The 13731-nt window shown below is 44.0% G+C and overlaps 1 protein-coding gene across 27 annotated transcripts in view; it reads right to left on the bottom strand.

Moving 5' to 3' along the window:
- The window catches only part of dlg1b (discs large MAGUK scaffold protein 1b), a 120760-nt gene that overhangs the window by 65546 nt on the left and 41483 nt on the right, over nt 1-13731 (bottom strand). Inside the window, exon 1 of one of the 27 annotated variants that reach the window (XM_074688097.1) lies at nt 5919-6513. The exons of the other annotated variants lie outside the window; for them this stretch is intronic. Coding sequence (XP_074544198.1) covers nt 5919-6197 — 279 coding nt within the window. The 5' untranslated portion in view covers nt 6198-6513. Of the gene's footprint in view, nt 1-5918; nt 6514-13731 lie in introns of those variants that run through there. 27 annotated transcript variants of the gene reach the window in all.

Genomic DNA, 13731 nt, shown 5'->3' with positions numbered 1-13731 from the left:
ATCAGCCTCCTTGACTACAAATAATTGGTATCGGCCCCAAAAAATCCATATCGGTCTATCTCTAGTTTGTTTTATAGCAAACTAAAGGATTTGGTTAAGTTGGCACGCTCATCTGTTTCATCGAGCAATTAAAGGTCCTATTTGAGACAAACTTGAGCGTCTTTCTTTGAAAGCAAAGGTACCGTTTAGTCTTTGTTTCAAGGATTTTTTAAAACACTTTTAAGTACTACATAATCTTTTTCAAACAACCCTTTCAAGATAGTCTACATGGTCTGTCTTAGGGTACCCCAGTGTAAAAGTTTTAGTGAATCTTGCAACTCCTCTTGGGGTTTCTAAGAACATGATTTGTTTTAATTAATAATTTATTCTCTGCTAACATGTGGCATTTAATGTACATTTAAGGGTTACTTGACCTGACACAACTTTAAAGGATCAAATGAGCAACGATGTCAACACATTATATCATCTATGTTTTGAGGTACCCTTGAGTGTTTGTTTTATGGTAAACTAAATTATGTTAAGCTAGCAATAGCATCTGTTTTATTGTACAATTAAAGGTCTGATTTAAGATACCCCTCAGCGTCAATTTTTGAATGCACCTCTTAAAAAAAAAACATTAAGTTTGTTTATAGTAGAGATAGACCGATACAGCTTTTTGGGGCTGATACTGATTATTTATAGGCAAGGAGGCCGATAACCGATATTTGGAGCAGATATTAATTTGCAGTCAAAGTGAAAATATTGGCGTAAAAATTTTGAACAATACAACCTCCAACACTTAACTTCATTAAAATGCCTTTAATAATATGTTTGTTAAACAGCTCCAACGCTTAGCAGCATATTTAATAAAGGTAAACAAAACTTAGAACATAAAAGCTTAAGTTTTCTACAGTAAATAAAGTTTTCCAAAATTTCTATGTATCTGCAATAAAACTGGACAGAATTGAGTTTGTGCTGCATTTTACAGACATGTAATGCAGCTGAATTAAGTTTCAGTTTGGTTTTTAAATGACCATCTAGGGCTTCCATAGAGTAGACAGGGAGAAATTCTGTGCAGAGAAACATCAGAGCCACAACAACACAGTTTTCAATGGGTTTCATATCGGCCATTGGATTAAAAAAAGGCAGATGCCGATATGCTTCAAAATCTAAACTTCCAATCTATGGAAGATGAGCCCAAACTACATGAATTTCCCTTCGGGGATTAATAAAGTATTTCATCTATCTATCTATCCATTTAAATGCCAAATATCGGCCCCGATAATCGACCCGGACGATAATCGGTCTATCCCCAGTTTTTAGGTACCCCACCACACAGTGTCTTATTAAAGGAAAAACCAGCAGCATAACTTTATTTACAAAAACACCGCTAAATAAGGCCCTAGTTCTCATCGTGTCTCTTCGTCCTGGCAGACTACCTGCGTTTGTTTATATCTGGCACGCCGCGCGCGGACTGATACACTAAGCGGCGAGCGCCTCGTAGCCAGCTGTGGCTCTGCAACGGAGGTAGCGCCGTTTTACGACACGATGAGAACTAGAGCCTTATTTAGCGGTGTTTTTGTGTGAAAGTAACGCACTGAAAATTCTCTAAATAAAGCGTGAATGCAGACTGATATCAGATTATTTCAGTGGGAGTCCGTTTATTTGTGTTTTTAGTCGAGTAAAATATGGCCCCGTCTGAGTGCAGAGGAAACCTGCAGAGGAGCAGGGAGGGGGTGTTTGGTGCGAGCGCTCTGGGCTTCTGCTGCACAAAAACACTGCTGTAGGGGTAATTTCTGCCCTAAACCTTGCGAGAGGACCCAACTTGTTCCATCCCAGAGGATCACTTCAAACCTCTGTTTCAGGGTAGTGTTTGATTTAATAGCCTCAATTAAGGCGCAATGTTTCATTGTACCCACAGGAAAATCAAAGGCAGGTCCCCCCCTATACAGAGTCTGTTTCCAGCTCACTCATCAGCATCATCAGTCTAACTTGTGAGAAATCCATTCATTATTTAAATTTCAGGTGTGAGGTGGGTTACATCATCAGCGTCTCCAGGTGTCTGAACAAATATCAAACACCGCGTTCGCAGACGAACAGTGACATCTGATCCGAACACCTGTGAGGGAAATAATCTTATATTCAGCCTCTTCTGTTCCCTGATGACTAATCCAGCACAGGCAGAAACTCTTCAGTCTGCAGACGTCTCGAGCACACTTCAGCTTCGCCTGTATCCTCATGGGAGGCACACAAAAAGGGTTTGTGAGCTTGAGGAGCTCTCTTGATGAGTACTCTGGGGCAGGTCGGGGGTCGTATGGGGGTGATGGGGGCGGAGCTTGATGAATAATGTCAAAACGACCTGTGTTTTGATGCATGAGGGAGAATAACGCAGATTTTTGACAGATGAAAAAGAGTAAAAGAAGAATAAAACTCAAAATGTTGAAATATAAATCAGAGAATTAATAAAAACATCATTTCTTCAGTGTGAATCTTTCTGAAAATGTAAAAAGGCCTCACACTAACACTCATCTCCCTCCTACAGATCCAGCTGACTAATGGAGAGATGATCCATAACACACACACGCTGAGCTTTTAAAGAAACACGCAGCAGCTCTGTTGAAGGTAACACACAGATGAAACCTCTGATACCAAAGCTGTAATTGTCTCTGCATGCTCAGCCCCGCTGCGTCCCCGCCTCCATCAGCAGATCTGATGTGTGCGTGGTGTTTCCCTGCACAGCACATGTTCACCACACATGCACGTGCCTGCCAGCCTGCCACCGACGCTCCACGCCTCAGCGCTGCTGCCGCCCCAGCCGCCGATTGGCCGGCTCGTCCATCCGGAGAAGACGAGCGGCTGCGTCGGCCTATGGCGCGGCGTCAGGCCGGACGGTAAACACAGCCGCTCGGTGACAGAGAGTTAACGGGGTTTCCCCCCCTCAGCTGTATCTGACAGGAAGTGAAGAGAGGAAACGGCTTCAGCAGAGCCTCAGATTTCCACCGTTCAAAGGGTCTGATGCTTCCTCTTTCAGCTCCTCTGTCTCTGATGTGACACTGGTTTAGTTTCTCCTCTCCGAGAAACCGTGAGCGGTCTCACCCACACACACTCAGACTCAAAGCACTGCCATTTAAAAGCAAGAACAGTCGTAGCAGAGTCTGATTTCTGGAGAGCTGTTTGTCACGATTAAGAGCTCCGAACATCAACACATTAATCACTGCTTTGTCAACTGAGAGTGGTCGTGATTTCAACACCAGAGACACTTCATGTCCTCAAAATCAGCAGCTCAGGATCCAACAGGGCACCTGAAATTTAACAAGAAAGAAACACTGCGAACACAAGACCCGAGCAGGAATGAAAACACAGAAATCAACCCTAGAGGATTCTGGGTGAATGAGTCAGAAAAACAGCAAATACTTCAATATATCATCACATCAAAGCCTCCTCTGGTCTTAAAGTAGAAGATATCCAGCATCCGTGTCATGGTACCCTGTAGCTTCTGGTTTAAAACCTGTTCCTGTCTCAAAACCACCTTGAGCAACGTTTAAAGGTGAGCGTCTAAGAATCAAAGTCCACTAAAACTCTGCTCCAAGGCGACTGTCGTGTTAGGGGTACCAAGATCCATCTGTTCTGAGGTACATCAAGACTTTTAAGATACTAATCAACTTATATTTTTAGATATCCTTGAAATTAGCCACCTACTCTATGTTAAATTTGGTGTTCAAAGTGCCAACACCTTTTCTAAAGGTCCCACTTTTAGTTTATGTGTCTAAGTACCCTGTTGGCTATGGCTGCCTTTTGCAGCAGCTCTCTCTCCTTTGTCCGTTTCTTGTAATTTTTTGTCTCTTTTTCATAATCTTTGTATTTGGAGTGGATCATTACTTTGTCATGGACATCAAACTTTTTGTGCCTTCAGTGATATTTTTACTACTTTTTCTCCTGTGTTTGTCTGAAGATCCAACATGTAACCATGGCTGCATTGTTTACATGTGAAATCAGCTGTAAGCAGCCTGTAGCATGTCAATGCTAACTGGTGCTAGGCCGGATGTTCCCCAAGAAGGTGAGGAGAAGGAGGGGCTAAGAAGTGACGACATGGACTTGTCCTTCCATCCATCGTTATTGGGAACGTAAGATCTATCTCTAATAAGATGGACGAGCTAGCTGTGCTAACCCAGCAACAGAGGGAATACCAGAGGGCAGAGTAGCATCATGCTATTCACAGACATGGCTAACAGAGCTAACACCAGACAGGATCCAGGAGACAGAGACTGAACAGACTGCTGAAGAAGCTCAGTCCTGGACCCTGTGGAGGTGGAGGCTGGCTGACTGGACAATGATGGACAAGCTGTCAGTGTCTATTTATTTTCTATACACTTTCTTACTTTTTTTTTCTCGATAGCAGCTGTGACTTCAATTTTGTTGTACTTGTTACAATGACAATTAAGTACTATTCTATTCTTAAGCTAACAATATCAAGTTTAAAGATCTTCTTTAGCAGCTGTTTAAAGACACTATGAAATGCATGTTTAAAGGTACCCCGAAGTGTTTATTTCACATGAAACTAGATCATATTGTACAGCTAGCATGTTTCATGGTACAGTAACGTGACTGATTTAAGTAACACTTGACCATCACTGTAAAGAGATACCTATAGAGTCTGTGTTTAGGTACCGTAAAGTGCCTTATTGAGGGTAACTTACAGCAGAAGTTAATCACCATCGAAAGCTGCAGCTGTTAAACATTAGCGTGACGTCGTAGCAGCGCGACACAGTGAACCCCGCTAATAAATCCAACGAAGAAGAAAAACTCGACACAGTAAACAAACAGCAACGATGAAGACATGTAGCATTTCGTCCTCTCTGTGATTGTCATGTAGCTCTTTGATACAAAGAACAATCAAGCTTTGTTTCAGAGAAGTCTGTGTGCCACCAGGAGAAATGCAGCCGCTGTCACACAGGAAGTGACGATTCTTCTGACCAATCAACGTCTGCAGTGTTGTAGCTCCACCTTCCAAGAGCAGATCGGCTCAGTCTGGCACCCATACGAAAGGGTCCCAAACAGTGGGACGGCTTGTCTCATTTTCTGGGGGATCTGTCCCGGGATAAGTCAGTGGAAATGCCGCAAAATGCGCGCCGTACTGAGACAAACCGAACTGGACTGCTTGGTGGAAACGCGGCTTTTGAAACGGTTTCAACCTGCTTCAGATGCTTCAGATGCTTAATATCCCCCATGCTAACAGGCTAGCACAGCTCATCAGTTCCTTTCTATGGTGTAATTTTCCCTGATATGCCTTTGTTTGCTGTCTTACTGCCCTCTACTGGTCTGGTGCTGCTTTGCAACTCCTTTTTTTCCCTCCATACGTCACACTGTTTTGAATAATCTACACAGGTCTTCATCCCTACAGTCAAAACCACAGACAAAAAATTGGATAGCCTTCAAAGTACCTAGAGCTAGCTTTGAGATCAGATTTCTTCTCTTCTTGAATTTCTAAAGCCTAACAATCAACTTCCACCTCAGGTTGACTTTACAAGTCCTCGTACAACGACCACTAGTCCCAGATCCATATTTTAACCAGGACAAGCTCATATATGACGACTTCCTGTTTCAAAAGACAGTCACATGTCAGTGACAGTTTTCATGCAAACATCAACACTTTTCAAACGACTGGAGGGTGATGTTGGTTTAACAGAGCGCTTTAAATTCACTGTTTAAAGATAAATGGATAAAGAGTCAGGAATCAGACGGACTTTGGTCTTTCAGCATCTGGATCTGTGAGGTCACAGATTTCAGCCCTCACCGAGACGCCACAGCGGATCTGGACTTTCTTTGGGCACTTTTATAAACAAACGCTGCCCTCGCCGTGACCCCCCTCTCAGCGCGCAGGTCCCCCCCGCCCCCCGCAGCCAGCCAGCGAGCGCGCGGCTCCAGCTGTGTGCACCCACCTTGCAGCCGAACATGAGGGAGATGGTGCTGTTGGTGCAGGCCACCTTGCAGTGGCACAGCATGGGGGAGAAGCAGTCCAGCTTCTTGGAGCCGGGGGACATCTTGTCGGAGCCGGGGCAGTTGGCCGACAGCCGCCGCCTCCTCAGGGAGCGCTGCCGGCTCCTCCCGCGCCGCCCCGTTCCTCCGGCCGTGGATCCCCCTGCACCTCCTCCTCCTCCTCCACCATCCTCCTCTCCACCTCCTCCTCCACTGCTGCTGCTGCTCCCTGCTCTCACCATCCGCCCTCATTCCTCGCGTCGCTCCATCGCGGCGGGGAGGAAACGACTCCCAAAGCTCTTCCTTCATTCAGGGAGAACCTCCCCCCTCCTCCTCCTCCTCCTCCTCTCTGCTGACCCCTCCTCCTCCTCCTCCTCCTCTTCCTCCTCCTTCTTCTTCTTCTTCTTCTGGTTGGAGGTATTCCTCTCCCTCTTGACCTCCTATCAGCTGTTCTCCTCTGCTCCTCGCTCCCTCGTTTTCCTCCTCTCTCCCTGTTGCTCTCTCTCTCTCTCCCTCGCTCTCTGACAGAGCGATGATGATGATGATGAGAGCTGGGCGAGCTAGCACCGCTGTGTGCATGGAGAGCGAGTTTGTGTGTGTGTGTGTTTCTCTGTGGGGGTGTGATTGGTCTCCAGGGAGAAGGGGGAGGGAGGGAGAGAGAGAGGCTGGTCACATGACTCATCGAAACGAGAGAGAGAAAGAGAGAGAGGGAGAGAGAGGGAGAGAGAGGGAGTGGGAGAGAGGGAGAGAGAGAGAGAGAGAGTGGGGGTGTATCCTGAGGGGAGGAAGAGCGAGCGATGTAGGACAGAGTCAGTGATGAGGAGGAGAGGAAGAGGAGAAGAAGGGAATGAGAGGAGGAGCAAACAGAGGAAAAGGAGGAGTCGAAGGGGAGGAAGAGGAAGAGGAAAAAAGGTCAGAGGAGGACAGAGTGAGGGGACAAGGGGGGAGAGGAGAGGAAGAGGAGAAGCTGGAGGAGGTGATGGAGAGAAAGGCACAAAGAAAGAGAGATGGATGGAGAGAGACAGAAGAAAAAGGAAGAAGAAGAGGAGAAGGAGAGAAGACAAGGAGAGGATACAAGGAAAGGAAAGGAAAGGAAAGGAAAGGAAAGGAAAGGAAAGGAAAGGAAAGGAAAGAAGGGCAAGATAAAATAAAAGTGAGGAAAATAAACTTAAATAGAAGAAAAGATGCAAAAAATGAAAAAAGAGAAATGTGCAGAGAGAGAGTAGGAAACAGGAAACAGAAACGATGAAAGAAAAGAACAAATAAAAGAAAAAAAACAAGTAAAAACAGAGAGCACACGAAATGAACGAAGAAAATAGAGATAAAAAATAAAAGATGAAGTAATAAAAGATAGTAAGAGGATAAAAAAATAAAAGAGAAGAAGAAAATGTAAGAAGAACAATATGAAGATAAGAAAAACAAAAGAAAGAAAAAGGAGAAAGGGTAAAGAGAGGAAAAGAAAAATAAAGAAAAAAGTAAAAGGAAGAAAGAAAGAAATAGAGAAAGAAAGAAAGCGAAAGAAAGAGGAGGAAAAAAGAAGAAAAAAGAGAAACATAAAGAGAGAAAAGGGGAAATAAAGAAAAAAGAAAAAGAGAGATAGAAAGAAAGAAAGAAAGAAAGAAAGAAAGAAAGAAAGAAAGAAAGAAAGAAAAAAGGAAAGAAAGAAAGAAAGAAAGAAAGAAAGAAAGAAAGAAGAAAGAAAGAAAGAAAGAAAGAAAGAAGAAAGAAAGAATGAAAAGAAGAAAAAAGGAAAGAAAGAAAGAAAGAAAGAAAGAAAGAAAAAAAGAATGAAAAGAAGAAAAAAGGAAAGAAAGAAAGAAAGAAAGAAAGAAAGAAAGAAAGAAAGAAAGAAAGAAGAAAGAAAGAAAGAAAGAAAGAAAGAAAGAAGAAAGAAAAAAAGAATGAAAAGAAGAAAAAAGGAAAGAAAGAAAGAAAGAAAGAAAGAAAGAAAGAAAGAAAGAAAGAAAGAAAGAAAGAAAGAAAGAAAGAAAATGAAGGGTGACTAAAAACAAAGAAAGTTCAGAAAAGAGAAGAAATAGAAACAGAAATGAATAAAGAAATAAAGAAAGATGCCAGGAAGAGGGACAAAAAAAAGAAAACAAAGAGGAGAAAGAAAAACAACTAAAGGAAGAAATGTAGAAAGAGTGAGAACAGGAAATGAACAAAGAAAGAGAGGGTGAAAGAAATGAAGGAAAAGACTCTCAGAGGAGAAGAAAGAAAAAGAGGAATAAGAGAGAAAATTATCTCTGGGGAAGGAAGAGATGAAGAAGTTAAGAAAGAGAGAAAGAAAAGAAAGGAAGAGAAAAAGTAAAATCTCTGAGACGAAGCCTGTCTGCCTCTCCTCCTCATCCTGAGTGACTAACACACACAGCCTGTGTGTGTGTGTGTGTGTGTGTGTGTGTGTGTGTGTGTGTGTGTGTGTGTGTGTGTGTGTGTGTGTGTGTGGTTTACAGTGTGTGTGTGTGTGTGTGTGTGTGTGTGTGTGTGAAACAGCTCAGTTCAGAGATGAACAGATGAAAGCGAGCAGAGGAGCAGTTTTTTGCGCTGGTCTCTGGAGGAGCGTCTGTCCTTCCTGTCAGAGGAGGCTCTCTCTCAGAGCGGGGTCTGCGTTTACCTCTGGGTTCTCCATCACTCTCCATCCGGTCAGTTTGGGTTTACTTATCCTCAGATTAAGATTTTTTTAGACGCTCGTTTTATTTCTGTTTTTTGACGTCAAACTAAAAAGAAAAATGGACGAAAAACGAAGAACAGAGGACGAAGAGTCGGCGCCGCTGTCGAAGAAAACTCTGATTCTGGACGGTTTGAATTTACTGCTGTTTGAACGCCTCATTATCAAAGCCTGAGTCAGCCCGCTCACACACACACACACACACACACACACACACACATACACACACACACACACACAGACTCACACACTCTGACAGTGCAGTCCAGCCGTGCAGACCGAGTGTGTGTGGTGACAGTGATAGCAGCTGACAGGTTCAGATGTGACGGCCTCCTTCTAAATTTACCCCACTGCTTTTTACACACACACACACACACACACACACACACACACACACTGCAGATACAGCTGTGTGTGTTTGTGTGTGCGTGTGAGGGGATATGTTTGGGTGGACCTAACGTGACCCACGTCTTGTGTTGTCGTCGTTTCCGGCTCTGACAGAATCACAATCCATGATTGTGTGTTTTTATTTTATGAGTGTGTGTGTGTGTGTGTGTGTGTTTGTGTGTGTGTGTGTGTGTGTGTGTGTGTGTGTGTGTGTGTGTGTGTGTGTGTGTGTGTGTTTATGTTTCACACTGAGGAAGAAAAATAGAAAAAAAATGTGTGTTTATGGCTCTAAAGTCTTAAATTAACCTTTAAGTTTCATGTATTATTTACTGTTTGCAGCACAGAGGGAGGTGAAGAGCTGAGGAGGTGGCGCCCTCTGCTGGGCTGAGGGTCCTGATGTCTTTGTATTTTATTTTTCAGTCTTAAAGCATCAGCATTTCTTTTTTAGGGATTTCTAGCTTCAAAAACACCAGCAAGACGATGCCAAACCACTCTCTGCACACAAAAATAAACTTTTTCCACCAAAGTTTCTCAGAATCTGTCGGAAAAAAACCCAAAGGAAGAAATTACAAACCCATCCATGAAACAGTTTGATGACTGTGCCCTGAATTATTAATAAAACACGTCATTAGTGATGATCGTCAATTATGTAAGAGTCCTGTGAATCCCAGAGAGAGTGTCATACAGAGGAGTGTACAGCAGGGGGCAGCAGATCACCAGGCAGCACTTTAAAAGCAGACCTGGATTTCTCTGTGCTTCATTTTCTCCTTTACACCTCACCTGGTCGGAAAAAAACCTGAACAAAACTCTTTCTAACTGCTAAAAAATCACATAACTGCAAAACTTTTTTTTGTTTTGTTTTAGTCTGCATTTTTATCAGTGAAAACAGTCCAATCTTCTGTCTTTACATTAGTTTTTACAGCTTTCACAGAGAGTGTGAAGATCCTGATCACCTGACGCTAACCCTGTTTCCAGTTGAGCAGGTGTCATTAAACAACATCAAAACATGGCTCCATTTTCCAGGTTTTTCCAGGTTTTTCCAGGCTGTGCTGGCAGATATGTGTGTGTGTGTGTGTGTGTGTGTGTGTGTGTGTTTTTCAGGCTGCTTCTGTGTATTTTTGTCCCAAAACACGGTCTGCCAGGGACGTGTTGTCTCTGCGTCGCCCCAGATGGCGAGGCGTCGCCCTGAGGTAGGGGAAGGGGAGGGAGGGGAGGGGACATCAGAGCCGTTTTGATCTTGGCCGGCGTTTTGTATCTGCAGCATTTCACTCCCTACCCACAATCCTTTTGTGCTAGGAGGGAAAAACAACTAACTGTCTTTAACACAGCAAAGTGCCCATGCAGGATTATGAAGTCAGGCTGTGAAAGGGTTAATAAAGTTCAACTCAATCTAAAAAAAAAACAAAAAAAACGACCTGAAATCAACCAGATCAGGAGGAAGAGTCTCAACACGTTAAAGCTCTGAGCAGAGAACTCAGAGAAACAGGATCTGCTGATGGAGGGGGACGATGGACGTCAATCAGGACATCGAAAAGTTTGAGTTCCTGCTCCGTTTTGTCTCTAGACGCCCATTCCACTTCACTTCTGCTAAGCTTCTCGACACCTACTCCACTTCGCTTCTAGACACTCGCTCAGATTTGCTTCAAGATGTAACCATGGCTGCATTGTTTACATGTGAAATCAGCTGTTAGCAGCCTGTAGCATGTCAATGCTAACTGGTGCTAGGCCTGATGTTTCCCACAAGGTGAGGAGAAGGAGGTGAGGACGACGTGCTGGTTCTCAGGTGTGAGCTAAGAAGTGACGACGTGGACCTGTCCTTCCATCCATCGTTATTGGGAACGTAAGATCTATCTCCAATAAGATGGACGAGCTAGCTGTGCTAACCCAGCAACAGAGGGAATACCAGAGGGCAGAGTAGCATCATGCTAGACTGAACAGACTGCTGAAGAAGCTCAGTCCTGGACCCTGTGGAGGTGGAGGCTGGCTGACTGGACAATGATGGACAAGCTGTCAGCATCTATTTTCTTATGGAGCTTTTTACACTTTCTATACACTTTCTTACTTTGGTTTTCTTGATTGCTGCTGTGACTTCAATTTTATTGTACTTGTTACAATGACGATAAAGTTCTATTCTATTCTATTCTATTCTTTTCTATTCTAATATAGACACCTGCTCTGTTTTGCTTCTAGACTTCTGCTTAGATTTGTATCAGGATGCCAGTTCTGCTTCACTTTACGCACCCCACTCTTTTCTACTTCTAGAAACCCACTTCACTTCACTTTCTGACACCCACTCTTCTTTGCTTCTAGACAAAGAGCGTGCTTCGCTTTACGACCCCTACTGTTCTGTACTTCTGGACGCCCACTTTGCTTCACTTGCTCTTCATTGCTTCTAAACGCCTGCTCTAATCTACTTCAAGACACGCCTTTTCTTAACCTCTAGACGCACGCTCTAGTGTGTGCACATTTCCAAATCTCGACATGTTTATGTTGTTGAAATCCCTGAATCTGTCTGTAGACTAATCCAAACGATCTTTTCATTCAATAAAAAAAAAAAACACTTCAGGCCTCCAATAGTCCTTCAGAGGGCTGGCCAATCAGAGTGTAGCAGGTTCGAGAACTGGGAGTCTTAAAGAGACAGCAAGCTTTAAGGATGTGTTTCAGACAGAGTTTTCTAAAACACCAAGAAGAGAAAATTAGGGATTTTTTGAGCTGTTAATCGTGTGAAAATACTACAGGGGCACCAGAGGGACAGAATAATGACTAAAAAAAAAGGCAAAATGCCCCCTCTTTAAGGTAATTTATCCAGAAGATGGGCTCTAGAAGAGATCTGTCGGCTAAGCTAAAGCTATGCAGCTGCACAGAAGCTGCACATTGCTGAACGCTGAGAGATCTTTCTCCTTTAAAGAGTCCCACAAAAACAGAGCAGTGTCTAATATTCCAGACATTACGGTAAGTTTCAGGTCCCTCTCTGGTTCAGCCCCCCCCCCTCCCTTAAACACAGAGAAACACGGAGGGGAATCTATTATTCAGCGCGGCTGCTGCAGAGATGACAGCTCGGTGTAACATGCAGGAAAACCTCAGAGACTCTCCATCAGCCTGAGTGAGACGGGAGGAGGGGAGGAGGGGAGGAGGGGAGGAGGGGAGGAGGCCCAGGGGGAGACAGCCTTAAAAGACAAGAGGATCAGAGGAGGAGGGAGTAAAACCATCAGACTAACTGCCGTATAACTCAGCTCTGTTTGGTTATGAGCTGTGTGATACGATTCCTCCAGGAAAACCCTGAACAGCGCTCCCTTTGGAGAGCTGCCAGGCTTATTTCCTGCTCCTCCTGCAGCGTCCCAGGAGGTCAAAGGTCACCGCATCCAGACAGACTCTAAACAAAGACACACTTCTCCTGCTCCGGTCCTTCCATCCTTTCTCTCTGTTTCATCACAGCGACTCGCCCACGCCTTCCCAGCATCCTCTCTGCTTCTCCTCCTCTCCAACCTCTCCTTCTGTTCTCCTCACCTCCCTGCAGTCTGCTGGCAGCCTGCTCTGCTCTGTGTGTGTGTGTGTGTGTGTGAGTGTGTGTGTGTGTGTGTGTGTGTGTGTGTTATACATGCATGGGTGCTCCTCTTGGCTTGTGTCCTCCTGCAGGGCACATCAGCCTCTTGCAACACACACAAATGCATCAACACACACGACAAAGCTATTTCAACTCCTCCGGAGGACGTCACTCTGCGCGCGTCATGTCACTGATTTCTTTAAATGAATAATCACTTCTGACGTCACTGTCAGGCTTACGTTAAAGGTCACATGATCAATCTGCTGCAACTACGACCACGTACTCAGACACACTTTGAAGACGGCATCTTTCGGTCGTCGGCTCCCACACGGCTCCCCGGGATGGGACACACGCAACGGAAGTGACGAAAACAGATTTTGATGGTTTCGAACAGTGTTTCCCATCCTGAGTGTGTCATCAAAGACTAAAGCTTCTGACAAGGACATGCAGTGAGCTCCACTACAGAGTCACGTCTGTAGATGATGAAATCCTCCCACTCAGAGGTCACACAGTCTCTCACAGATCTTTGTTGTTGACTTCAGATTTTAAACGAGCAAACAAGATGATTCAGTGATTCACGGACAATCAGAATTGTCAAACTTTTTGGTGATTTGTTGCTTTATTTGAAGTTTGTATCCCTGACTTTTTTCACAGAACTTATATTTTCTTAAACGAGTCCGTCCTTTCATAAACAACGACACACTGCCACATTAACGCAGTGTGACCTTCCTCCACCGACAGGCTTAGTGTAATTCTCTTTATTAGTGTGCGCTGGTAATTATTCAGCAGTAATTGCCTCATTAACACACACACACACACACACACTTAGAGGGTGTGAAATAGCCAACAACACGACGTCTCATCAGCTGCAGAGAAACAGCAAAGACAGAATCACCTTCAGCCAGGACGGGTTTAACAAAAAGTGCTTTTCCACTGCAGGAACTTTCTTAGCAGGAACTCTGTGCATTTTGACAACAGGGACAATGGTCTACATTCAGTCCCAGTGCCCAGTATCTGGCAATCAGTATCAGCTCTCAACATAACCAACTTCCGTACTTTGTGTTTATGTGGTAATAAATATTAATTTGTTCAATTTAACATAGTTCTTCTTAGGGATGGTAATCAAAAACCAGTTCCTGTTGAGAATCAATAAGAAACATTTCAATCCATCGATATC

Source organism: Halichoeres trimaculatus, unplaced genomic scaffold, assembly GCF_033239565.1.
Source record: "Halichoeres trimaculatus isolate MK-OKI-2021-1 unplaced genomic scaffold, fHalTri1.1 fHalTri1_scaffold_15, whole genome shotgun sequence".
NCBI classification, from domain to species: Eukaryota; Metazoa; Chordata; class Actinopteri; order Labriformes; family Labridae; genus Halichoeres; species Halichoeres trimaculatus.
Note: the sequence above shows the minus strand (reverse complement) of the source record. Positions and strands in the feature narration are given on the sequence as shown.